At 36.4% G+C, this 27,870-nt stretch overlaps 1 protein-coding gene across 1 annotated transcript in view; it reads left to right on the top strand.

Annotated features, from left to right (window-relative positions):
• Nucleotides 1-27,870, top strand: part of ARHGAP42 (Rho GTPase activating protein 42) — a 182,432-nt gene that overhangs the window by 34,414 nt on the left and 120,148 nt on the right. Inside the window, exon 2 of the mRNA XM_010578259.1 lies at nucleotides 23,844-23,939. Within this exon, the coding sequence (XP_010576561.1) occupies nucleotides 23,844-23,939 (96 nt within the window). The remainder of the gene's footprint in view (nucleotides 1-23,843; nucleotides 23,940-27,870) is intronic.

Here is a 27,870-nt window from a genome sequence, read left to right as displayed (position 1 = left end):
TAGTAAGATATTTCCTGAAGACTGTGATGGACTTTCCTTTGTAGAAACTCTTAAATTGTTTGGATCCCTCCCCCCCCCCCGCCCAGGATGAAGTCCCATTCACTTATACCTGTCAGACTTGAAGTATTAAGTCCTGAAACTCCCATTCAGCACTAGCTGGGCTTGTTGATCCCATTGGTTCCTTCTCACCTTAAAAAGAAATGTTTGCAGTCTACTTTCATGTCTTCAAGTTTACATTACATCAATGTACATGTCTATGTGGAACTTTGAAATCTAGAAAGAATACATCCTTAAGACATTCTATAGTTTAATATTTGTCATGTTTTAAAATGCTTTTAAGTGAGGCCTCAGAGGGTTCCTTCTGGTACTCTCCTTACTTTGGTGTCATCATTGTGATTTGAAATGGACGTGTTCTGTCGTAATAACCATCTTGGGTGGGTGTTTTGGTGTGTGGTTTTGGTGGAGGTTTTTTTGTTTGTTTGTTTTGGTGGTGTTTGGTTTTTTTTGTTGTTGTTTGGGGTTTTTGTTTGTTTGTTTTTCTTCTTTTCCCCTTCTTAGTTTTGAATATTAGACTGGATGGCTTATTTTAGTGTTTATACATGCATGTGCAAATACGCATTGAAACAAAACCAAATAGTTGAAGATGGTAATACTACCTTCATTTCCATATATACAGAGACTAAATAAATACGTTCAGTTCAAGTTGCTATGCTTACAGGTATGTAAAGATAGCAAAACTACCATTTTTGAAAGATTCTTAATGTTAGGGAAGTGGGGTTATAAGCTTAGCTTTGTTAGAGTGTTGAGATATAGATTGTCTGAAGTACTTCAAACATCTTAAAATTCTCATAGTTCTTGTACATACATTGTTTTGTAATCTACTACCATGACTGGTTGAATCAGAAAATAGACAGATACACTGATTTGAAAACACAGAAGCGTGTCTACAAGCAAATTCTTGTAGGCGTAAATGTAAGGCTTGGCAACAGACTTAATGAAGTTTCCTCACAAATACAGTCGGTATGGTTGTCTTTTTGCTGCGTGAGCATAGAGCTGCATCTTCATGCTGTTTGGGAGCTTAAGGTCAAATGAGAAATCCAAAATATTTCATTTTATGAAGAGGGGTGTAGGCACAGCAGTACGCTTCCTGTTTACATAGCCAAATCTTCTTTGTATGCTGAGAGATTTCCTGATAATACTCATGCAGGATTTTTGAGTTTGCACTTTAAGCTGTAACTTCTGTTGCTTAGCTCGTTGGCTAATGCCATCATCTGCACCCTAGCCAGTATGACACAACTCAATTTCCTGTGGAGAAAGGAACTGAGATGATGTTCATCTAAGTCTTACCACCTTTTATTAGGTGGCAGGATTTAAGATGAAAACGTTAAGGCCATGTTTAAGTCACTTGTTTAGCATTTCTTTGTTCATGTTTCATTTGGAAGTGAAAAAATACAAGTTTTCTAACAGGTACAATTTCCTCATTCTTTTTCCTCCATACTCCAAGAGGCAAATTGGTCTCCGGTCTAAGTAAATTTAACCCACAAATTCACAGGGTCCACTCACTTCCTTTGGTTCCAAACAAACTGAAGAACGTCTTTATATTCTTGTACAATATTGATAACTGTACATAATAATACTTTTTCTATTTAGTGCCTTCTCTATGAAGTTGAAATACAGCAGGTTAAAAGTGTGATTATTCTTATTTTATTTATGTTGCCACAGCACAGCAATGATGTAATTCTTTGTTTTGTCGATTCAGTTCTTTTGTCTCTTAATGCACCATACCCCAAATCTCCCCCTGGGAGTGGTAATCATCTTAAATTTACAAAAATAACGTTGCAAATCACATCTTTTTTTTTCCACCAGCTTTCTAACGGTTTCCAAATAAATTGTCAGTAAAATATGCATTATGCTAACTGTCACAGTTCCTTTTGTCATTGGCACTCCAGAGCCCCTTTGATTTGTCTTCTGTGAGAAGCTACAGTTTTCAATACACCTTGAGACTTTAAGACTATTTTACAATAAAAACTAACTTTCATGCCTACTTTTGTTACTTGTCTTGAGGAGTCGTTATGAAGCACTAAGTACTGTGTTGCTGGATTAAGCATCAATCTTGCAATGTTTTCTTGAACATTTAATGTACCCAAAGGAATTTCATGATATTTTGACAAACACTTGTCTTGTCCCTTTGTACATTAAAACGGCACTTAAACAACAATATATTCGTACAAATGGAAGGAAATACAAGACAGCAGTGTTACTCTTACTAGTGAGCACTAGTGGGTTGGGGGGCGATGTTTTAGTGGCTTGATTTTTTTGTTTGTTTGTTTTTATTTTTTAAGCATATTAAGTGATTCAAATCTCGATTTTGTGTTTTCTTTTTTTTTTTTCTTTTCCCCTTTGTGGGGTATGTGGGAGGAGCTGAGTGCAGTGAATAGGGACAGAGACTATGAGGTTCTGTACCAGTAGGAGTTGGAGTTTCTGTGTATGAAATCCCAAGTCTGGATTCTTGGCAGGTGTAAAAATTAGACCAGTTGAATGCCCAGTTCTTGCTTTCCTCTTGTCTCTGTTGTCCCACAGTAAAATAAGGCTTGTGGTTTTGGGGGATTTAACTTCTGTCCATCTTTGTCTGTACAGATAGTAATTTTGTATGCCCTGTCTTTTAATGTATATATGCAGGTATTGAGTAATTTAAGCAGCAGTTAAGTATTATGGGGAATTTAACTTCTATCTCAGTTTCTATATATGGCTTTAGTTTAAAATAAAGAAACATTATCTATAAATGTGTTAAATACTGTTTTTAAAAAGCTGTTTGAATTTGTTTTATTTGAGTACTTAAAAAGGCATTTTTTAGTGTATGAGGGGGATCTTAAAACAGATGATAAGTACTTTTTAAATAAAATAGCAAAGGAGTTCAGCATTTTTTTCCTGAGGCCAAATAGATTATTCAGATAATACTTATTAGTGCAGTAAAACTTGTCATACTGCTGTATGTCATACTATCCAGTAGAAACCTTGTCATACTGTTTTGTTAAACTTCATTAGAAGTATGTTGGCTCTTTAAATATGAAGTCTGATACTCCATTAACTCCTTATTCATTCCAATGTAAGGATTGTGTATGTGCCTCTCAGAAATTCAGGAGGAGGGATTTATGGTGTTTTTAGTATTTGAGAGATCCAGAGCTACTATGTGGAATTTGGTCTCTCCAAAAGCTGGTTTCTGCTTCTAAAAGGATGTCAAGTATACAGAAAGTTGTTTGTTTGTTTTTTTTAATAAACAAACAAAAAACCTTAAAGTGATAAGACACAACGGCTTTTCCACTTCCGCAAAACCTGTTTGTTTCCCCATGGAACAAATTAATGCAGTCAGTAATTAAGTCCTATTATTACTGAAATACAAGTTTCAGATTTAGTGAGGCTACTTTACTTTAGAGATGTGTCAGCATCTCTGCAGTCTCAGCAGAGCTGTGCACCATGCCTCCAGAATAAAACTGCCCAGTTGGTGACCCACGCAAAAGTACTTAGCTTCTAAAGTATGTCACATGAGGAGAACCTCTAAGTTGCAGTAGCCTTCTGCTAAAGTTCCTCCAAGTGTCCTCACATAACCCCTTTTCAGCAATGGCTTTGTCTAACCTGGGTGTGAATTCAGGTGTCCTGTTAGGCTCCACAGCAGTCTGTGACAGCAAGCATGGAGTTTCATGATGTAAGTGTGCACTGCAGGGGCAAAAGTTCTTCCTTTGTTGTATGCCTGCTCCTTGGTTATTTTATGTGATGATGGCAGGTTTTGTTCTACAAGAAGTAGTAACTTTTTGCCTATACACATTGCCTGTCCTGTTCATGTGGGTTTGGATTTATTTTTTTTAAATGACCTTTCTTTTCTTTCCTCTTTCTTACAGGTTTTGTTCCCCAGCTACTCTGAAAAGTTCTAGTCTAGTTAGTTTCTGCTTTTAAATAATCAAATCTGTCCCTCTGGTTGTCCTTTGTCAACCTTCTTTGTGCCGCCTTCATGGTAACTGCCTTTTCTGAGATGGATTGCAAGAAACTTCATGGAATATTCAAGGAGTGAATGCATGAAATAATGATATTTTCTGCTTTGTGCTTTCTTTCTCTAATAAACCTTAATGTTTTTCACTGTTGCTGATCATTGAGCTGACATTGTAGAAGAACTGTCTACAGTGATTCCAAGATATTTCCAGAGTATTAAAGCTAATGAAAATCCCATCACTATGTGGATGTAATTATTTTTTTATGTGCATTAGTGTGTGCTTCCTAAATTTCTTTTTTTTTTCTATCTTCTTACCTCCCTGACATTTAAGGTTGTGATATCCTTCTGCTGCTTTTCAAGAAAGGAAAAAATGAAAGCTGATTATAAACATCTATATCAGCAGCAAAATATGTTACTCAGTGTTAACACCCTTTTTCCAATCTGATCTCCAGATTTTTTGATGGCTCTGATAAATAGCAAGGCTCCTTTGAGATCCAGAAAGGAATTATTTGGCAGGAAAGAGAAATATCAATAGTGATAATACAGAAAATCTACTAAAGTTTGATTCCGTTATAAGAAACTGCAACCAAGTTAAGTACTTATCTCTGCCTTCATGCACTGGCAGTTGCAAAACCAGTTTGGTAGGTCTATTCTGTGAGATTCCAGATCATTGATTATTTTACTGGCTTAAAGCCCACATTCTCTTGTGTTTCTTTCAGATGAATACTCTCACTGAGCTAGAGTATGCACTTTGCTGAGTTCAGTACTTAGTAGAACTGAAGCTTTAAGAGAAAAGTCTTCGCTACCCTCCCCACAGCTCTACTACTGCCCTACCTTGTTCCTTAAATGAAAAGATTTGTTTGGATTGTAAAATATTATGAAGATTATGTAGGTTGCTAATGAAATTTTCAGGAGTATGGAGGAACAAGAGCTAAAAGTTCTTGAATTCTCACTGGAATGTGATTTTCAGAAATATGTGTGTCTTCACTCAGAAAGCTGTTGTGCAAGCAGCCCTTGGTATTTTTTTTTTTTTTTTTTTTTTTTAAATCCAGGTGAGTTATGTCCATGTCAGGGAATAGTCTTCATTAACGGCTTAGTCATTTGACTGGTTCTGATATTGTTGGGTTGTTTTGGGGTTTTTTTTGGTCAATGAATAGAAACACTTCCTGACAATACCAATTCCAATTTATGAAGTATTTTAGAGGAAGTTGTGTGGGATCTTTTTGGAGCTGTTGTCAGCCATCTCTTCTGCTGAATGTGAGTGTGAGAGAGCTCCAGGCAAGCCACCTTTCTCTTGTCATTATGTAGTATTGGTCAAAATGCTGTATTGAAACAAATATTTAACCCTCAAAACTGGTTTTGAGGCCCTTGGCTTTTGGACTCTCTCTTTTTCCTCCATTACACCCTCCCCAGAAAAATAATAACCCATAGACAGACTGCATCTTCCTCCCCACCCCCTCTCCCCCAAGTAGCTTTATAAAGCTTGAGAGTGTCTTGGCAGCCATTTGTAAGTATTTGAAAGGATAACATGAAGGGAGAAGTGATTTTGGAGTTGTTAGTCTGTGTTGTCTGAGGGATCTTCCTATTTACAATTCACAATTCTGATGAATTTTTTTATTGAACTGAATGCTGCAGAAGGGGCAATCTACTCTCTGCAAATTATGCATTCAAATGAGGGCAATAAGAATGGTTACTGTGAATAGCCATTGTCCAAGCAGGTAGGTTTTTTGGAAAGTAAGATGACCATAGCATTGAAAACTAGTTTTGTCCCCTTGGTGCGTTGGAGAGGTTTTGGACTAAAACAATGTCTCCCAGAAGTTGCAGAGAGGCACTCAATGTTAGTGCTAGTGTTTGAAAGTGGAGAAGTATTTGAAAAGCTGGTGTGGGAGATGTTCAAGACAAAAGGAGAATCCTTGGGGCTTCTAAACTAAGCAGAAGACTTCAACTGTGTTCAGTCTTCAGGGTTCCAGACAAAGGGGAGAAGGAAAAACCATCTAGGATACTAGAGGTTGCCCAAATTCTGACGGTTTAGGAAATACTAATCATGACAGTGCAATGTGCACTGCTAGTAAATATCCATATTTCTTGTGTGCTTTCAGTAAAAGGTTAGACTGGTTTTTTCCCCTCTCTTCCTGCTTCAGAATTCATTCTCAGGACTTGTTCTCCTTTTCAAGATACAGTCCTGAGGAAGAATTATATAAATTATGCCTTGCAGGGAAAAATCTGTTTTAGTAATTCCATACTTAAAAAGTATGTCAGACCTTCTCCATACCCTTGGGAGTGAACACCCAGGAGAAGATGATGAATGATATCTAGTAAAATATTTCCCTATTATGGCCTTTAGGTGTACCACTAGGAATTTTTTTGAAAAAGTCAGAATCTTGTACTATTAGAGACTTAATAGCTCTGCTCTTGAGTTTATCTTTTAAAATAAAAAATTCCGTAGCAAAAAGAGTGATCCTAGAACATTATGAAAACGTGTTCTGCAAACAATGGAAGTATTTATCAAAGTTAATTTTCAACATAAATACAAGATTATATTATAAAAATGTTCTGTCACTTGTGCATACAGATTCCTGCAATGCTTAATTAAATGATCAAATGCTGTTTTTTTAAAGGCCAGGTAATAAATAATTTTTCTGTCTATCTCTTTTTAATGCAGACTATATACTGTGTCTCTAGTATCTCTGAGTTTCTTACAGCAATCTTCATTCTGTGCATTATTTCCAGTTAATGCTAGGTCTATCATTCTGTTACTGTACAGTTCTTACTGAAATAAAAAAGTGTATCTTGTATTTTTCAGGTTATCTTTTGTTACCTTGAATGTTGTCTGTGTTGCATAGCCTTCTGCATTTAATTTTAAAATAACTTCTGTCAAAGTAACTTTTATCAGGAAGAGTTCTACCAGACCGTGCTGCAGTCATGCAGATGATAGTGATAAGGAAATATTCAGGTAGCTGTACTGTTTTAGACTACTGCAGTAAATGTACTCTTTAATTAATTTTTCTTGCAATAATCATTTACACATACACTTGAAAGTTATCAGAGCTTCAACCTGTAAGTCTTAAGCCAAAATTCTCTCAAGCCCTTCTGCTTTGCTTATCTGTCGGGAGATGATGAAAAACTGAGTCTGACTATTATTCGCACCCAGAAGCATGTTCTGGTTTTCTTCATTCAGTAGTACAAAAACATGAATTTTAACATCATTTTATTAAGTATATTTTGGGAAGCTATATACCAATTAGTAAAGTTAGCAGCTACATAATCTCTTAACCACTGGAAAATTCCATTCAAGAAGACTTTGTAAGCTGAAAACTTACCAAATTTTGCTGCTAAGGCAGACCTTTTGAGGGTTATTATTGGATTTTATTTTTCTGTGAGGGAAGAGGAATTTCATTTTTCATGTTAGAAATAGGAGGAGGAAGGAATGAGAAAAAAAAAAAAAAGGCAACCTGAGCATTATTACTGAGAAACTGGCACTGTAAGTCCTAGTTTTAGTTTGACTTAGTTGGTGTTCTTTTTCTTAATAACTGTGTATGTATCTTGGTGGCCTTCAAAACCAATAGGAAAATAATGCTTAATGAGGCTATTTATGTCAAACTTCATATTAGTTCTCTCATCCATATTATTTATGATTACTGCTTCCCACACTAATTTTGAGCACAGTCTTTACCCAGTTTGTAATTAATATTCTTTTTTAATTTTCTCTTCCAGCCATTATGAAAAAAAGACAGTAGAACACAGAAAATTAATTTATAGATTTAGCTTGAGGGTATGCTATCAAAGTTAAACTTATTTGCTCTTTGGCTGCTAACTAATAAGCGTGACAAGCATGCATTGAGGTAGTTCCAATTGTATCAGTGTTCTGGGTACTTGTCTGTGCAGAGTGGATCCTAGGAGTATTGTTTTGTATTGAAAGGTGCTTGTAAAAGGATTTAGCAGGGTGTCTTCATGAATAATTGGCTTGATAAGAAATGTTATGATACATTGTATGTTTAGGGAGCCAGTGAACCACAGTCCTTAATGGATGAGCTATTACAACAGTCAGCAGGAGTCATTATGGTCTCCCTTGACAATGTGTAGATTGGGGGTTCTCAATTCAGAAACAGTTAACAAAACAGAATTGACTCCTTTGGAGAAACTATGTATTGCCCTGCACGTTAGACCCAAAGATATCTGTAAAGCCATCTGCTTATTGGATGCTGCAATTTTAAATAAAAGAATGAAAAATAATTTAAAAAAATAACCTATTTAGTGCTATGTTTTTCTCCTCTTGCAGCTGATATTTTAATGTGCTGTGTTTGCTTATGTCAAGGAAGCTAACATGAGGAAGAAGGTGTTTTACTTGGCTACTCATGCAGTCTCTTGAGTAATTTAATTCAAAGATCATGGGCTGTTCATTGATTCATATTCACTTATGTGTTCAACTGGAGATAGAACAGGGTTACAATCAATACACATTGAGCTCTGAAAGGACCATCCATTGCAGTTAAACATTTTACATGCTCATGAAAACAAAAAATACTGTATTTGGAAGCAACGTCCAAAATCCAGACTGCCATGTTTGTGCTCTGTTTGGTTCATATTGCTCATCATAAACAGCAAATGTTGCCTAGACTAACTGAAACTTTTTTCCCTACAGAGAATTCCAGTTCTGTTTTAAAAAGAATTGATGATTTCAGAATTGCATCCATTTACAGAACTTGTTTGGTTTTAATCTTGCTAAGATTTCCCATGTTTTTATGAAAAGTATAACTTCATGGAAATGTTCCCACTTGTATTAAGTGGAGGATAGAGAAGCCAATATATTAAGTGCTGCGGAACTTTTGAAATGGAATCTACAATTCCTTTAAGCTGCTTTTCATTGAGAAAAGGGAGAGGAGGGTGTGCTGGAATGGAAATCCAGTCAGCCAACAAACTGTGAGCCATGCAAAGCTTGTGCTCCAAGTGCAACTTCTTATGGCATGCTGGAGGGAGAATGATGTTATAGTGATGTCAGGGACTTTCTGCAGATAAAAGTACAGTCCTAGAGTTAAACACCAAATTTTGCTTTATGAATACCTTAATAAGAAATAACTGGTTCAGGCTTAGAGCATTTCTATTTTTTTTCTTCATCCTCCCAGTGAATTACTGACTTTTCCACTGTGTGTGGAAACAAGATGGGTGGATATATTCCAAAAGCATTGTTATCAGCTATTCCAGTGTCATTTTGTATCTTTCAAGAAGGAATTTTTCCCATTTCTCTTGGAGAAAACCTGTCCAGGCTGCTTGTAGAGCTTGTATGCAAGCAAAGAAGCTCTTTATTTTGTGTCTCTTCAATATTCCCCTGAGTTGTTTCTTGGGATTGAGATGTGATGAGATTAGATTGCAGTCTTAGTAGGAATTAATTTTAGTGGGAATTAACATGATTTTGCAAAAGAGAAATAAAATTCTGCAGCACCTGAAAACTAATGGAAACGTTTCATATGCAACACCCCCATATTAAAGTTATTCAAATGTAAACTGTTCCAATTAAAAAACATCAGAGTTTAATTAAGCAAACCTTAATTGTTCTGTCCTGTTTTTGTTTCAGTCTTTTGTTTTTTTTAAAGATGCTTGAACTAAAGTTTAGCAAGTGACTGTTAAGTAAGCAAGCATGTTTTTGTGTGGTGTGTTCCTCATTTTTGTGGAGACTGACTTGAAACAGATACAGAGCACTAACTGCTGCAGCTGCAGTAACTGGGCGTTCTGTAGGGGCTGCATTAAATGGATCGAAACAAGGTTGTGTTGCTTTTTTTTCTTTTTAATGAAATTAGGGTTTTCTTCTCTCCTTTTAATATAAAACTTTATTTTTTGAAATTATGCCCCCTTGAAAGAAAAAAGTTGAGGCTTTTGTGGGGATAGGGAAGTGTGAGGAGCTGCATTCTTTCCAGCTCTGGTTAGCATCTCCTGGTCTGAAGGAATGGCATCTGAAATAATGGGCATGAAGCAGGGAACCACAAGGGTCTGCCTAATCACCAGTTCGGTGTGTGGCCTTAGGCAGTCTTGCTTTCAGCATCTCCGTCAATTAGGGTAATGGTGCTGCGTATGACATAGAAATATCCTTCTTTTACTGTCTTTCTAGACTTGGCTTGCATGAAGGCTGAGATAATTCTGTGTTCATTACAAGACTTGGATGGTATGCAGTAAGCAATAGTGGGAGGAGAAGAGGAGAGAGCAATGCTGAACTCTGAGGAAAAAACAAGTATTGAATAGTTGTCCCCATAGTGACCACCCTCATGCTAAGAACTAAGTTAGGAAAAGTTTTGAAGGAAGAGGGTGAAGATAATACATGTGTGCAAGCACAGAGTGTGAAAAGAGTAAAGCTGTTTAATCAGTCTGCCTTGAAGCCATTTGGGCTTGGTAGCCCAAATCAACTTTTGTCAGCAGTTTATTTATTAATGCAGTTATTTTTACCGTTAAAAGTTATGCTTAGCGTACCTCATAGCACAAATCACCGAACAAGTACTTGCTGGAAGAATTACAGCCTTGTAATATGACTAAAGGCATAGTGGTCCACCTCCTCTGGCTCTGGAGCAGTTAAAGATGATACAGCTACCATCTACCCATCATCACTCATCGCCTGGAGAACATGTCCCGTGGTTCAGCCAGCAAGACAGAACATCTTCACGATCTTTAGTTTTGCAGCATTAACTCAGCTCCTCCTCCTTCGTTGTTGCCTGTTGCTAAAATAGGTGACCCTAGATAGGTGGCTGAAGAGCACTTACCCGTGGTAGTGTATTGGCTCATCCATGAAAGTGATAACCTTCTACTAGCAGATGGTGGTGATCAGCTAACTGTGTCTTGAGTCATTCAAGATATTGCAAAACATATGTGTCCAAACCTTCGTGCAAAGAGCATAAAAACGACTGCTGGGTCAGACCTGAGGTTTATCTGATGTTATAGCCTGTCTCTAGATACAAGTGAGTGCTGTCCTGTGAGCTGTGTTTTTCTCTCACGTGCAGCACTGACTGCCTAGGGTAGAGAATAAGAATGTAGTGATGCTTCCGCTGCCTCCAGCAGTTTGGGGCTTGAAGATTTCCTGAGCAAGGGGTTATGTCTTTAATAGCTCTCAGTGGACTTTTCTCCTGTGAACTTGTCTAATCCTTTCTTGAACCCACATGAATTTTTAATATCCACAGTATCCGGTGGCAGGGAGCTTCATGATTTAACTATGCATTTTAAGAAAAAACATCTTTGTTTTGAGCTTGCTTCTTGCTGTGTTAGATAGCCTTTTGTTTTCACTTTGAAAGAGACAGCCACCATTTCTGTACTGCTTGTGATTTTGTAGAACTCTTGGGCTCCCCAGTTGTCTTTTTCAGGCTGATGACTGTGAGTGCGTTTCTTTAAACAAGATATTTTTACCGTTTTCTTAGCATTTACCTTTGCCTCATTTCCCTGTACCTTTCCCAGGTAAGACAAAATCTGAACATAATGTTTAAATACAGGTCTCTCACAGGTTGATGGAATGGTGTTAATGATGTTTATGTTCCTTTTTCCCCAATTTCAAATAATTACTAATATTTAATTTGTTTCTTGACAGGGCCCGAGTGTAGAGTAATAAAACAACCCAGTTATTTTTCATCTGTTTTAATGACAAGGTCTCATTCATGAGTGATAATAGTTAGTTCAGAACTCATTATACATGCCATAATATAAACACTACTAGTACTAGTGGATGGTAAGATTATTAATTAAAGGATATCACTCTGCTGGGAAGATAACAAGAGGATGTTGTCATATGTTCCTAAATCTTTTCATGACAGGAAAGTAGAACAAAATGCCAGAGACTTAAAAGTTGAAAAAAACCAGTAGATGAAATATGTAGAAGCCTATTTGGTCCTTCTTAGAAGTCATTTTACTTAAGAAAAACTAGGCAGACTTCAGCAGAAGATCATTAAAGTTCCTTATTTTTGTCTGAGAAGTTAATTAAAAGAGTCCAATGAAATGAATGTGAGGGATGTTCCGCTCTTTCCGGTAAAATATGAACAGCCTGTTCTTTGAAATAGTTTTATACATAGAGAGAAACTTCATATGATTACCGTTTTTTACAGGCTGTATTTCTTTCCCTCTCTGGCTGAATGTAATAAAACTGGAAAGTATGTACGATACAAAAACTGTTTCAGAACTGTTAAGGAAATAGTCACATGCAAATTGGAGTTAACTCCTTGGGAATGCTTGATTCCTGAGCAGTACAAACAGGAGCTCACCTGGTAAAACAGATTTGTAGTTGTGCATTTCATTATTTAATGAAGCATATTTAGTTTGGCTGTTTTTTTCTCCCACTATTAAAACATAGGTATTTTGGTAACAGATTTTTGAGTTTAGGATACTGCAAGTAATTTAATTTAAACCCTCAAAAATGTATGTATCTTTAAGGCTTTTAAGTGCTTTCATGGCTCTCATTTCTGCATTTTCTGAATTCTTTTCATATTTTAAAGGTAGAAGAGGGTTTAACTAGCATATTAAACTTGTTTGCTATATGAAACTGATGTGTTTGGTATCCATTCTCCCGAAGTAGTGAGAAGCAGCTATGTGGTGAATTGGCTCTATGGCAGACTATCTGAGTTCAAGAAACTCCTTTAGGCCAAATTTGGTAAAGACATTTAGTGCCATTTCACGTCACTGGACAGAATTCTGCTCGATCTGGGGTCTCAGTTCTGTCCTCTGTGTCTGGAAATGCATATCTGACTCTAAACAAATGTTACTTACATCTGTTTGTGTGTGTGTGTCTGTGTTAGGAAAAAAACCCCACACAACCCTGTTATGTGCAATACCGAAGTTCATGTGACTGTGATACTAGTTTCTGATCAAAGGAATCTAATCAAGTGTTGTACTCCTGAGCTCTAAGAGCCTGGAAAAATTTCATATAGAAAGTGTTTCATTTCCTTTGAAGCAAAGTGGTAGTATTTTTTTTTTTTTAATGAGCTAAATATACACATTTTAATTTTTTTCCCTCTCCTCCTCCTTCTGTTCTTACAAAACATTTTACTTTGTTGCCCAAGTGAAGAAAACTTTGCCAGGAAGAAGGGTGAGCAAAGCTTCTGTTTCCCATGACCCTCAACTCTAATGTTGTTCCAAGAGCTCACTACTTACAAATGCTTTGATAACTGCTTTCATTCCTTTCATCCCTCCCCCGCTGTCCAGCACAGGCCAATGTGACCGATCCTCCTCTGAGCAGCTCTCTTCGCAGAATAGGGGAATCTACTTAATGTAAAAATCATGGCACATAAAAGCATTTAAAGATATATTGCAGAAATTTTCACAGCTAAAGATCTGCATAATAATTGTTGCAGTGATTTATTCTTCGTTTTCCTGGAAGTGGTTTCTTAATAGCTCCCTGTTCATACCAGAACTGACTAACCCTATTTTTTATTTTTTTTCCCTGAATACGTATTTGGGTAGGGGCAGTAGTGGGGAAATGGCATCTCATTCTACACATACGCATATGCAGCACAGAACTGGCGGAATTAATCTTGTCCAAATAGTCAGAACTGTGGCTCCTTAACGAATGCATTGCAACATAGGCTTGAATTATATTGTGAAATTATACTATCATATATTGCTTTGTGTTTCACTGTCTGTAAATAGGCACATGCATTTTTTAAATTTCTCTGGATGCGTTGTAAGATTAAGAACAGAGAGAACTGTATTTTAAAATACCACTAAAAGACTGTCTGATGCACCAATACCTTATGTTGCACTAGAAATCTGGGAATTCCCATGTTTTTTCTGGCAATTCTTTGGTTGCCAGACAGGAAGTCACTCTCTGCTTTTTCAACCTCTGGCAGCATCTGCTATTAGTTTCTCTGTCCTTTTTTTGTGGTGCTTCTCTGCCTGCTCACTGCTTGCTGTCTCTTGGATGTGCCAGGAGGAGTGAGAAATGATGCGGCAAGCCTGATAAACCTCTTTCAATGAAAGAGACTGGGCTGTGGACCCAGCTCCCTGGAAAAGGCTGACACTGTTCTGGGAAATAAACATCCATAGGGTGGGGGAAGAATGTGGAAGATCATGAAAGAGCATTTAAAACCCCCAGAAGGAGCAAAAGAAATTATGTTGAGGGTCAAAGCAAATTTGCAAGGAAGAAAGTTTAGGAACCTAGGATGGATAACGGAGTGGTAGAAAGCTATGCAGAAGTTAAAGTAAAATGAAACAGAAGAAGAAGATATAGAAAAACTAAAAAAAAAAACAAACAAAAACATGTAGGGGAGAAAAGTTAAAATTCTAGCTTTTTCCAGTCCTTTAGGATTTCTACGTAGTCTTATGCTAAGGCTGCTGCTTTAAGTTGGTTTTCATTCAAATGACTGTTGAAACAAACCCGAAAATAATAGTATTTGAAAAAGGGAGGAAAACTGGCGTGTATGTAGTGTTTAATGTTGGCCAAACTGTTCCACGTGGCTGTGTGTGCTTGAATTGTATACCTTGGTGTGCTATCTACATTAGTACTACAGGCACCTGAAAGAGGTTGTACTAACATCTGAGATTTTAGAGCAGCCTTGAGTTAAAAACAACTTGAGATGTTGCACAAGGCTCTCACCAATATTAATGTTAATATGTTTTTGTAGTGTGAGACTTAGTGTATGACGAAGACTACATGAACAAAAGATTCATCATGTGGCTCAGCTACAACATCTTGTGTGCCACCATGACCCAGACTCTTTTGGTGTATATAGTAAGCTGGAGACCAGCAAACTGCATCTCTCTGGAAAGAGTAGCAAAATGTCCTGAAAGGCAGTAGGATTAGGAAAAGAATGGGGTATATAGCCCTCAACTGAAGTTGGATGTCAGATAAATCTTTAAACAGGAAAAGATGAGAAGGGTAAGGAGTGATTATTTACCGTATGTTTTATCAGATATAATCTTAGCTGCTTCTCAGGGATGTTTCATGTGCTTTATTGAGTAGTTAAAAAGTTAGGCTAAAGAGCTGAGATCTTCCTGATACAGAACTATGGAATAGTTTTATCAACGGACACAAAATATTGGAAGAGTGTGGATGAGTGAGTACTGATTTTCAATTATTTGAGAATGGAAAAAAGCAGGGAAATGTGCTTGTTTTCAAAGATTTATTCTTTTCTAGCAGAGAAGAAATATTGGAATATTCCAGTATTGGAAATATTGGAATCCTTACTATGGATCTTAGCCAAAAACCTTACTGGATGAAAATAAGCATATCTGCAAAACTGGCATTGTGTATAGAAATGTTTTGGTTGAGTGTAATTTAGAAAAATATAATAATATGCTAGAAATAGTACTAAGTTATACCCTACAGTCAATCTTTATCATTTCAAAAGTGAAAGGAAACTAAATGCTTCCTGAAAATTTTATCCATATTTGTGGAAAATATTCAAAGAACTGCAGTTGGTAGCATTTTCTGTTCTGCTTTTAATCATGTGATTACTCACTTGTAAAGGTTTTATTGTTGCATTAATTCTGTCACTATGGTTTGGTGATTGGAAGGTTTAGGCCCTAGTAATTCCATGCATACTCAGTTTGTTTTCTGATCAAATGCAGCAGTATTGTTGAACAGTCTTATAAACTAAAATATTGAGAAATAAAGGATTTTGTAGCAATGAGGTAATGAGAAATAAAATACAAGAATGTGGGAGTATTGAAACAAGATAAAATGACACCACTTAATATGGCAAAGAGCTATGAAGTTATATATGTGCCTTAACTTCAGAGAAGCAGATGTTCAGTACGTACTGTATGGTGTCCTCCACATTGATGGTTATAGGGCATACATTTTTAGTTGCATTTTCATTCTTTCATGTGTTTATAACTATGCAAAGTCAAAGTGAGTTAGTCATTGTATAGACTTTACAGCTTTTGCATACTAAACTAAAATTCACTTCCTTCTGTTCTTCTAATTATGTGAATAAGGTTAGGTTTCCACATCTACAGACGGAGTAAGTTGGGGTAAGGAGAGGAATAGTGAAAAGAGGGATGGAGTATTACCAGCATTGTCTTTCGACTGTACAACATTGGGTTCAACAGTTATGTTTCTGGGAAGCTCTAGTATGATTTTATCAAGTAAGCATGCAAATGTGGCCTAAAAAAATCCCCCTCTCATTAAACATAAATGTTCTGTTCTTGGGGTGTCATCTTCAAGAATGTGTTGGATTTAGTGCTTAACCATAAATACTAAGAAGATCCAAAGTACTGTACAAGTTTCTAACATAAGGAAGTTGGGACTTAAAAATGTTGCTATGAATAGCTATGAAGTTTGTAGAAGATACAGACTTTTCAGCAGCTCGTGCATCATGATGTGAAGAAAGTGGGGATTTTGTTGCATTTGATCAAGGGGATTTCTCAGTGGTTACTAGAATGAGAAAGTAAGTTGTGTGCTTTTCTCACAGAAATATTCATGACTAGGAAAAAGACACTGAAAAATTTCAAACTGCTATAGTGCCTTATTTAACCCCAGAGGAATGCAGCAATGCATGGGCTACATGTTGACATATTCTGCTGATGTCCTTTCCCCGGACATTATGAGAAAGAAATTAGCTTCCCTAAAATTAAGAGAAAAACATTGAACCTAAGGTGGAAAAGCAATGTGGGATTGTTGGGGTAGGGAGTTGTTTAATTTAGTTGCTTATTATTGTTCCATGAATATCAAACTGGCAAAGAATATGCACCAATGAAGCTAGCAAATAAAGGGGATAAAGAGTTCATTGATAGCAACAATGAAAGACTGTGTCAATACAGAGCAATGGCCCTTGTGCTGCAAAATCTTTGGCACTGGGCACTGGATTCTGTATTCCCTTGTGGTCTTTTCTTGTGGCTTCTTTAGAAGGCATTATGGCAAGTGGCCAGCATTAGCGGCATCTGCCCCTGCAGATAGCCTCTCCTCTGTGCCAGCTTGTCCTGTGTTTTGCCAAATTAAATTCTTCTGCAGAATTTCGGAAAAAATGTGATCACTCATAAGAGGAGAGAGTTTTGTTTTTTCTTTCTTTTTCTGTCTTCTGTTTTTTTCCTATGACAATCAGAAAAGTTAATTTGATCCACAAATTAATTCAGCCGAGAAATAAATAACAAGTGTGTGTGTATGTAAATAATTTCATCAAATAGACTTCTAAAAATAGAAGTGCCATGGACAATATTCCATGCAATGGTTTAGGCTGTGAACCATGTGTGGTAGGAAAGAGTCTAGTATTGAAAGCTACTTGAAACTGAAGATGGCAGAAGCTGTATCAGCTGACTATACAACTTTGTGTGTGTGTTTAAAAGGCATGTTAACACACATTTTAAATTGCTGTCTGACTACAGGTGATATGGGCATGTGTTATGGTGGTGATCTTTTTATTAAGCTGGGGTTACCTGTTCTGGCAGCAAACCCCAGAATTCTTTTCATGTACAGTTGAGGGAATTAATTGCAGTACTGAGATATGTGCCAACAGCCCCATGCTCAGCATTGCTGCTTTGGGCTAATTTGTAAGTCCTTTACAGGTCCCCTTGTTTGTGCTGACCTGATATCACATACATTATGAAATTGTAAGGTTTTCTGTATGTGACAGTTACCTACGGCTGTTGATTTTCATTTATTTTTCATTTTAAAGCAGTGGTGAGCGATGAAGAGTGGAAAGAGGTGAAAATTGTGAAGAAAATGCATTTCGGTGCTGTTTCCTGAATTAAGACCAACAACTGTGAAGCTGGGGTTTTTAATGAGAAAGCCCTTACACCAGGAAGAAATTTGAAATATAGTAGTGATATACACAATCTTGTATGATCACTGCTTTCAACTGCTTAATCATTCATACTGCCTAAATATAATTGTACTGCCAGCTGCTGTGTTTACAGTCTATGATGTGGAAAAAGATGTCCCACTGTGACATGTTCTAGTTACAATCAAATTGACTGTAGCAAACACAGAAGCTGTTGAAGTTCAGTGCTTCTCAGTGGGGTATTCTTGTTCCTCCAGCTTATTTCTGGCTGTTGATATAGCTCGCCTCCATGAAGCTCATTCTCGTAGAAAATAACAAAACCAAGGCAGTTCCCGGTTCATCCTCACAGTAAAGCAGCATGTCATGAAGTATTTAAGGAGATGTGTATCTCGCATGTATTTTTCTGGATAAATAATGTTTTATAGATTTGTATTTGTAATACTTAAAGGCCTTTTTTCACTTGTATGAATTTTTAAATGTTTCCTTGCTTCTGTCATTTGGTGCAGTAAGAATGCTGCAAATCACACTTATAGCTGCTGTTTCACGATGAAAATGTCTCCATTTATAAAACTACTTTTTCAAGTGTTTAGATAACTTAGCCAGAAAAATTGTTTATAGGATGAGAGTTGCTTATGAAATAAATCAAGAAAATAAATTTATTTGCAAAGCAATTAAAAAAAAAAAACACCGCCAACCCACAACAGTGACTCATCTTCAGGTATGGAGGAGTAGAAGTCAATGGACTAGGTAAATCATTCTCTGCATTTTAGCATTCCCTTTTTGTCAAGTACTCTAGCAATAATGTTCAGTTTCTGCTGTGTTTTATTCACATATTATGGCTCCTTAACGCTCGGTTTTGTTGAGTAGCTTTGGTTTTAATAAACCTATATGTCAGTGTGTGACCAAATGAGATAGCTCATCAAGGATCGCACTGCAACTCATCTAGTCATATCTGGTAGTGGAATCAAACTGCCCAAAGGTTTGAAACACTGAATGTGACTGTATGTGATCTCCTTTCCAGTCTTCAACTGTCCTGAAATTCAGTTGACTGAAGAATTGCCTCTAATATCCTGCCAGCTCAGCCATTGCCCCTTTGCCTCTGCTGTCTTTGAAGCCATACGGTAATAACTAGCTTTGTGTCAGATCACCAGATACGTTGCTGTTATTATTTTAGCCAGAGCGCCTGTTGTTTGAAGTCCCATTTACTGCATTCCAGCTGGCGCTCAGGAGTTCATTTAGGCATGTTTAATCTTCTCACTAGGTTTCAACTGATGATTTTCTTTATTAACCTAGTGAATGATACCAAACTTTTCCAGGATGATTGACATCAGTCAGGAAGAGTATTGGTTATTGGATCTCTATTTGCTAATGAAGTAATCTTTGTAAGTAAACAAGTGGAAAGACTTTAGCTTTGATGTATTTGCTGAGAACAGTTTCTTGCAGGCTGTTACTGGGGTAGGGATATAGGTGCTTTGTAAGTGCATAAAGTTTCTGCTTTTGGAGCTTATTTGACTGCTGTCAAAAGCTAGGGCTTTTTTCTGTTCTTCTAGCCATCAGATTGGCAAAACCAAACAACCTTCCCACCCCAACGAAAAAAATTCGTTGTGCTTACCAACTTGTAGCAATCTTGTCAAGTTTCCTTATCTGTAGAACTTGATCCTTGTTGTGAAGGGCTGTGCCAAAACTAATAGACTCGTTCTTTCATCCTTCAGGTAATCGCATCCATCATTTCATCACTTTGTTGCAATGTATTGTTCTCTCATCCTCCTCAAGGCTCTATATAAGAACTTATTTTATGATCCATTTAACAAATCTAGGACAAGAAAGTTGAAGAACAATTCTAGAAATACAAAGGGACTGCCTCATAGTTTTATCATCGTATATCCAGCACTTAAGGCCTTATCTGAAGCCTAAAGTAAGTTAATAAATTACAGTTCAAATTAAATCCTCCTTCTTGGCAATTTGAAACAAAGTGAATCTTAAATAAACCTGACTTGTAGGATAACGCAGAGGTTTTTTTCCATATTTTTTTTGAGTAAATATGTGTTAAGTAGATTGATCAAAAATATAGAACTTCAGGAAGACATACAAAAGAAAATGTGTTTCCTGATTCCTCTGTGACTTTCCTGAATGGATGATGGCTTTTATTATTCTTTCATTAACATTATGATACTGGTGGTTGGTATTATATGTATCCATATTTAATACTGGTGTTATTACTTTCTTGTAGTTAAGCTGCAATTATCCTTTTATTGTTTCCGGTCACATTGTAGCATGCTTCTTTTAGTACTTCCTCTGCCAGAGCTCCACAAAAAAAATCTTGCTGGCCAGTTGAATTGCTTCAACCCTTACTAAAACAGGCAACTCTGTCTCCGTTATCTCCTTCCACTGACCATAAGTAGCATGTAGGTGGCTTCTCTTGACTATACGCCTCACTGCAAGACCAAACTGAATCCTCCTTTGGAATTGGGGAAAACAGGGAACAAACGGTGCAGGTTAGTACGGTTGGAAAATAAATGTTAAAAGAATTGGTGGTTAGAAATTCACTCCTGTGGCAACTGAGGGATAACAGGGTGCATTTTCACTCTTTCACTGGCACTCAGAGAGATTACTCTATTTAAGTGCCTTCAGAAGAGCAGGGGCAACAACATTTATGGTATCATTGAGACTTTTAAGCAGCCATCCTTCCCTGGATGATAGACTTGTACTGTCAGTCAATAAAGCTGATAAGGTTTTTATAGTAACTTAGGAGATCAGTTGACTCTGCTCGAAAGAGAATTTCTGTCCTGGGCTAAGTGAAATATTCTAGTTCATGTGGACTCCACAAAAAGAGTGGACTATGACTATCAAGATGTACATGTTAGAAGCTGGGTAAGAACAAGTCTTTTAATGCCATATAGCTTGCAGATGATTGGTGTGGTGATTTACCTTCCTACATCTGGAAGGAGCAGGATGTATTGAGGGCTCTCAGTGACATTAAGACTCTGGGATATACAGTGATAAATGACATCTTGTAAAGCTGGACAAGGTCTCTGCTCCATCTCTCTGCTCTCTTCTGTTTGTTTATTTTTTATTTTTTTTTTATTTTTTTTTCCAGACAAGATAAGATGGTAGCCTCTTCTTCATTTGCCTCTTCTTGATTGAAGAGGCAGTTATTCTTAAATCTGATTTAATTCAGTTTTAAATCTTCTTGTCTCTTAAAGGAGACCTGCTTATTGCACAACTGGTCCTTTCTGTGACTAGGTGAATTTTGTAATCGAGTAAAGTGATGATGTTCCTAAGAAAGAAATTGATAAATACAACTAATTGTATCGCTTGGTCCAATGTTGGTGGTTCAACTGCAATATTGAGCTTTGAGTTCTTACAGAGTAACTCTTATTACAATCTCTAGGAAGCTGTCCAAGTAAGCTCGAATTCTGTAGAGTAATATTTTTTTATATTTTCAGGTAAAATTAACTTTGTACAGAACCTGTAAATTAGTGTCACAGGAAATATCTGACCCTGGACCTTCCATTTTATTCCTTGCTACACTGAACAGCTTTAACCTTAATATGGTATCTTTTAGTACTTTCAAGCTATTAGAATAGGTCTCATATAGAGGCAGAAATCTCCAAATGGTATCATTCTGGATGATTTTATCAAGTTGTCTAATGAGCTGTGTAATCCTTATTACATTCTTCAGACCTACTGTTGCAGAGTTAGGTTAAACACATCGCCTTCAGGTTCAAAACATGTAAGCATTAACACTGTCTGATTTGCTGACACAGTGAAAGAGAGATCGGCATCTATGTATGACTAATCCAGGATATAAAATGGAGACTCCACCTTGGATATTTTTATCATTTGTTTTCCTTTCCCTTGACATTTGTTCCACTGAGCCCTGGATGTGTGGAAGCGTGATAGGGCAGAGTCCATGCTCCCTCATTTCCTTTTGTGTTCACATAGATGCTGGTCATCATGGGCAGCTATTAGATTGTCCAGAGGAAGTAAATCTGCATTCCTAATAGTGATAGTTAATTTTTACATTTCAGTGTACTTGCAATATAGAATCCTTTTCATTCAGTCACCTTAAGACCATATTATTCCTTTTGGCATCAATTGGTATGCAGCAATTTTATAGAAAAGTTTAGGACTCAGTATAGTAACTTGGTGGAAGAGCCAACAATGGAAATATGTTTCTTCTCTTTAAACTCAAAGCATCCTGCTGTGAACAAATTCAAGTTTAGGTCTTTCTAACAGCTGTAGAACAATCGGTTACTTGGATATCAAAGATGCTGTATTTGCATAAAATGGAGTGCTTCAGCTTATAAAGATCTATTTTGTTTTCATTTATACAAACAGTAGGAAATACTTTGTGTTTAGCATCTAATTTTTTAATACATTTAATAGTATAATCTTCATGTACAGCACAGTAGGAAATGTTTAGCAAGAATGCAATAATTCTGGGGAGCATTCTTTCCTGTTTTCCATGTTTTTTATCAAAAAGATACAGAATTTGTTTATTTACCCAATTCTTTGCACTCTAGTTATTTATCAGATAAACATACGGAATTCCTTACTAATACAATAAAAAAAATCTGTTCATGTCTATATTGTCTAAAGAATTCTTGTTCTTTTGTTGGACTGATGTACTCTATAGCTGCATCTAAAAATGTGAAAGCAGCAGGCACTGAGAAAATAGAGGGGTAGAGCAAAATCCTGGTAGGGATTCTGTTGCTTGATAGTCGTTTCCTTTAATTAAAAACAATCCAAATTTTAGTCATCTTACTGTGTGGATTCTTATTTGGAGGTGTTTGAAAGATTTTCAACCCTTATTTCATTTAGGATAGTGGAATGGTTCTTACTGTTGGAGATTGTTCAAATTTAAATGACAGTTTTTATGTGTGTGTGTGTGTGTGTTGGTTTAGGACATTAGGCCAATTTGTGTATTTATATGCTAGGTTTTATTCCTGCCAGGAAAAAGGTTCGCCTTCTAATTTTGTGTCCAGCATTGGGTAAATTAGTCTTTATGGCTTTACAATAACAGAGGGTTAAGAAAATCATAGAATCACAAAATGGCTGAGGTTAGAAGGGACCACTGGAGGTCATCTGATCCAACCCCCCTGCTCAAGCAGGGCCACCTAGAACCAGTTGCCCAGGACCATGTCCAGATAGATTTTGAACATCCCCAAGGATGGAGACACATACACGATGCTTCTGAAACAGAATTTATGACTTGGCTTTTGTTAATAACTTATCCTTACCATGACTTTTGATTAGATGTAGCAGATACCAGAACCTTAACTGCTCATTTTCTTTGCTTCAAAAAAGATACCAGAGATAAGTCCTGTAGGACACAGAGAATTGTTGCTGGTGTTCTGGGCTCATCTGGACTGGTAGCGTTTTTAAGTCTTGACTTAAAGACCGAGTTCATTTGTTATCACATTCATCTCTGCATTTGCCATTAGTACCTAAAAAAGAAAAGAACAGATTTATGTGGTTACATTGCTATTCTGTATTTACGATTTTGTTGTTGTTGAAGTGTGTACAATTCTAATGAAATATTATGCTATGAAGTTTGGATTGCTTTAAAAATTTCTTTGGTCTGAAGGTCCAGTCTGTGTAATTCAGTGAAAATAGTGCTCATAATCCTATTGATTATGAGCAATCAACTAGGTTGATTGGCAAGCATTAATGGTTTAATTTTTTCCCTTTGATTTCTTTTTACAAAGCTTTTACATAACACTGTATAAGTTTTGGTGTATTAGAGTAGTTAGAATGTAATTCTTTTGATAATGTTTATGAAAGAAATTGTCATAAGCTTTGTTTTAATCTGCAAACTAATCTTGCAGTATTTTAAACAAGTGATCTACTTACATATGCAATTTACCACATTTATTTCTTGCACTAATTCCTTATTTTTCAAGAAGTATATCAGTTCTTCAGTTGTTAACATAATGCCTGCATTAATGTTTGAAATCTGGTATCAGTGTGTTTCAGAGGTTTCTGGAATGTCTCAGGTACTTTGATTTTGAAATGGTGATGGGGGGTTTTGGATGAAGTTACTGTCCAAAAAAAATACTAGAAAGGAAACTTTGAAAACAGAAAATAGTTTCATGCAGAAATGCTCCAGTGAAGTTGTAGTGGAGTAATTCTCATTTTCTTTTTTTTTTTTTTTTTTCCTTTTTCTTGAATTTTAGATTTATCCATGGCAGTGCAAAAATTTTCACAGTCTTTACAAGATTTCCAATTTGAGTGTATTGGAGATGCTGAAACTGATGATGAAATTAATATTGGTAAGTACGTTCTGTGCTCTGGTTGCAGTAACATTTTATATTGTTTCTTATATATTTAATATGATATAACAAATATAGTGGGACAGTTCACAGTTTTGTTTATTTTAATGGAGCATGTAACAAGAATAGAAAAATTTCAATAAGTAGAAATCATGCAAGACTAAAAATACATGTCGAAAAACTATGTCTTCATGACAGCTTTGTTCATTGTAGAGGAAAGTATTCAGCAGTACTTTGTCAGCTGTGAATCTTCTAAATTCTGCTGCTATTTTAATTTGCAGCCAGTTTTCACTGGGATACTAAAAGGTACACAAGTATCCTATGAAATAACATAGGTCTCCAAAAACCACTTAAGTGCCTTGTAAGACACAGGAAGTATTTAAGGGTCTAAAAACAGGAATATGTTCTTTACAACTTGTGCATTCCTAAGTATATAGCTGTCTGAACTTTTGCCAGTAAAATTTACTAGCTGCTTAATGTTCTGCCTTAGTACACACCCAGAACTTCTGCATTCACAAAACTGAACAGCTCAGTTTGTCTTGAATGTAAGCCTCTTTAACATCATCAAAATATTCTTCCCTCAGCAGACTAATCCTGGAAACATTTCCAAGATTCAGAAATTCAGCCACTCTTTACTGCACGGCATTGCTGCAGTTGCAGTGATGCTTTTGGGCAGTAGTGCAGCAGCTGGAGTGCTCTAGCTCCCATTGGTGAGAAACTTGGATTATAATCCATCTTCAGAATGGCTAAATTCAGTGTCGTGAGTCTTACATGCCACATGGCCCCTGTGTCTCTCCCAAAACATCTGAGAGGAAGGAAGATGGTGGTTAAAGTATAGTTGCTTCTAAAAATAAATAATTTGGCAGTACAAGAGGGAACGTAGGACTTGTTAGTATTTTTTAAAAAAGATCTATGTAGTGCAGTGAGGAAACTCAGATTTAGGCTTTTCCAAACATATCTCTTATTATAACCTATTTTCAAGTCTCCTCTCACTTCAATATTTCCCTTTTCCTGACTGAGTTACTAATCATTGGACAAAAGGTCTGACCTGCTTGCTCTCACTGGCAAGGTTTGCCTCATCCTCACCCTACAACACTGTGATAGTTAGGAGACTGCCGTCAAAGATGGCTGGTGTTTGGTCACTGTCTTCCACTAACCTTTGGCAGGGGAGGTTTAATTTTACTGACATGTCGTAGGGGAGTGAAGACACTGAGCTGCTGCTTCTACTCAGACATAAAACTGCATACACTCTTCAGGTGTATCAAGCTTGGAAAGAGACAAAAAATAAATGGTGTGTATGCATTCTTTGGCATTCTACATATTATTTCTTGGCTGTTAAAGTCAGCTTGTACATGTTTTATGTATTTAAACTAAATCTACAGGATCTCAGTTGTATGTCTTAGATTTGGTCAATAACTTTTTTTAAAGACATAAGATTTTGCATTTAAAAAGAGGTGACTGAGGACAAGCACAACTTCATTTGACTGGTAACCTAAATATAGCAAAGAAAAGACATTTTATTGTTTGGACATTAAACAGGCATTTAAAACTATTTAGGAAAAAAACATAGTTCATGAAGCTTGACAGCTGATTTATTTCACTTGGAGCTTCAAAGAAGGGATTTCTAGCTTCTAAAGCACCCATTGCCTGATGGATTGTCATGTACATCAAAGCAGCTTATAAGAGTAAAAGGTAAACTGACAGGAATCAAATTCAAGTCTAACAGAGCTTGAATGATACTGTGTGCTTTTATAGGATAAGGCTCAATTTTTGATCTCCCTAGAGCAGTGACCTAGAATTTATCCATATCTTTAACATGCCCCAACAAGCTAGATGTTTGCTTATCATCAAAGACGGCTTTGTATAGATGAATCCTGCTCTCTGTGCCTCCTTCTGCCTCCACCTCCTTTTTTTTAAGAGTATCTACAACTATGCAGGCCACTGGGAAGTTTTACTTCAGTCTGCAGTGATACTCTGACTTGATAAGTTTTGTACAAAACCACCGTATACAAAGGGGCTTAATACAGGGACTACATTCTGAAGATTTTAAAATACATTTCTCTTTTAAGTTTAGGATTGGAAATTCGCCCTAATCCACCCTAGCATTTGAAATTCACCCTCTGAATAAGGCATCTTCTGTCAGGATGTGATTAAGTTTCAACTTTTTTCAAAATTGAAATATAAGTTTGTTGTTTTGTTTTGTGGTTTTTTTTTCCCCTTACCAGTAATAAGTATTTGGAACTGAGTTGATAGCTCCATGAACTTTTTTTTTTGGAGGCAATACTAGAGTTGAAGGTCTCTGTTTAGTAATTAAGAATTTTTTTTTCCAACCTGAGCTCTAATAACAGCGTTCAGTTTTACTTGCATTTCCTGTAACTGTGCCTTTTTAGATGCTTGCTTTATACAGCTTATCTATTCCAATAAGCTCATTACATAAAATACATGAGCAGTAGTTTTAGTTAAGCTCCATGACACACTCAATATAAACAGAATTATGACGGTGTTCTTCATATTTATTTTAATCCATCTATTGTTTAATCCAGTGATTTATTTAGGTTTTTTGTTTTCTTTTATGACCTGTCTTTCATTTCTAATTTTTATGATTTCTTACTTTTTATTTACAAATGTTTAATTCTTCCATAGAAGTGGTGGTGGTTTTTGACAAAAAATCTACATGTCTCTTTGTAGCTGTATAATGCATTTTAGGTAATCTTTCCATGTTGTTGCAAGTTACCCAGATTTATCTACGTAGCCACTTTCAGGTATAACATGCCCAGTTTAGAGTCAGACATTTTGTGCATGGGTTGTAAGCTATTCCCCGACTTTCTTGAATAAGCAGAGTGGCTTGTTCCTCAAACCATCTACAAATTCATATTTTTTTTTTAAACTGTGAACATCAAAGGATTCATGCTACAAAAAGCTTTTTCAGATTTTCAGATATTTGCCAGAAAATTGGGTTTGGGAAACAGTGCTCCCCAGCTTTACTAGCTTTTCTCATTAAAAAATAAACAGCTAGCAACAATTGCCAGTGTTGTCTCTTCCTCTGTTTTGAAGTGCATGTGGCAGCATGTGATCTGCAGCAACACAAGGGCCATAATATTTCATAAGGACCATACTAATTGATAATACAACATGGATATTAGCTCCTCTTCTGTTTGTGTTATCTGGATTGTGGCTGATAAAGATGAAAATAATAAACATTATTATTTAACACAATGGAATTCTGTCTTGTTTCTTTAACAAGTTCTTGTCTATTTTGTATTATGGCTAATTATAGATCAGTGAGATTTAATATCAGCAGTGTAAGACCATGCTCTTCAGAATTAAAAGAAACCAAGACTAATAAATACATTCTGATATTCTGGCATTTTACTTTAGTATCTGTTTTTTATTAGTGTGTGCTATTTAGGAAAAAGCACTGGAAGGCATATGTATTTCACTCTGTCACTGCTGGTTTTGAATTTTTTTTGCCCTTAAGAGAATTATATTATGACATGTGTCAGGTAACATCAAATGCTTGATTTAGGAATGTAATAGGATTATGATGATCTATGAAATCATTATTAATTGAGCCACAAGGAATAGGTCAAAAGTTCTAAAATGTGGTAGTATCTTTCCTTGTGGGAACTGAATTCTCATCTTGCTGCTAGCAGTTGTGGCTCATGTGATCTTTGCTGACTCACACCTCAGGTCATTCATGGGATTATTAAAATTGCTAGCAACTAACCATCTACAGAACTGTTAACTCATACCAGGCAGTTATGTTGTATACAGCAGTTAGTTTCAAGTTGAACTTTGAAAAAAGAACTAAAATGTACTGGGGAGAAAAAACTTAAAAAAAAAAAAACCAAAACCAAAACAACTTGAATAGTAGTTGTTTGTTAGAGTCCACTGTTGTGTTCTTAAGGCTCTCTTGTTTGAGTTGAGCAAC

The sequence above is a fragment of the Haliaeetus leucocephalus genome, unplaced genomic scaffold (genome assembly GCF_000737465.1).
Source record: "Haliaeetus leucocephalus isolate CR32 unplaced genomic scaffold, Haliaeetus_leucocephalus-4.0 Scaffold616, whole genome shotgun sequence".
Lineage (NCBI taxonomy): Eukaryota > Metazoa > Chordata > Aves > Accipitriformes > Accipitridae > Haliaeetus > Haliaeetus leucocephalus.
The sequence above is the reverse complement of the archived record's forward strand: the minus strand, read 5'-3'. Positions and strand labels throughout refer to the sequence as shown.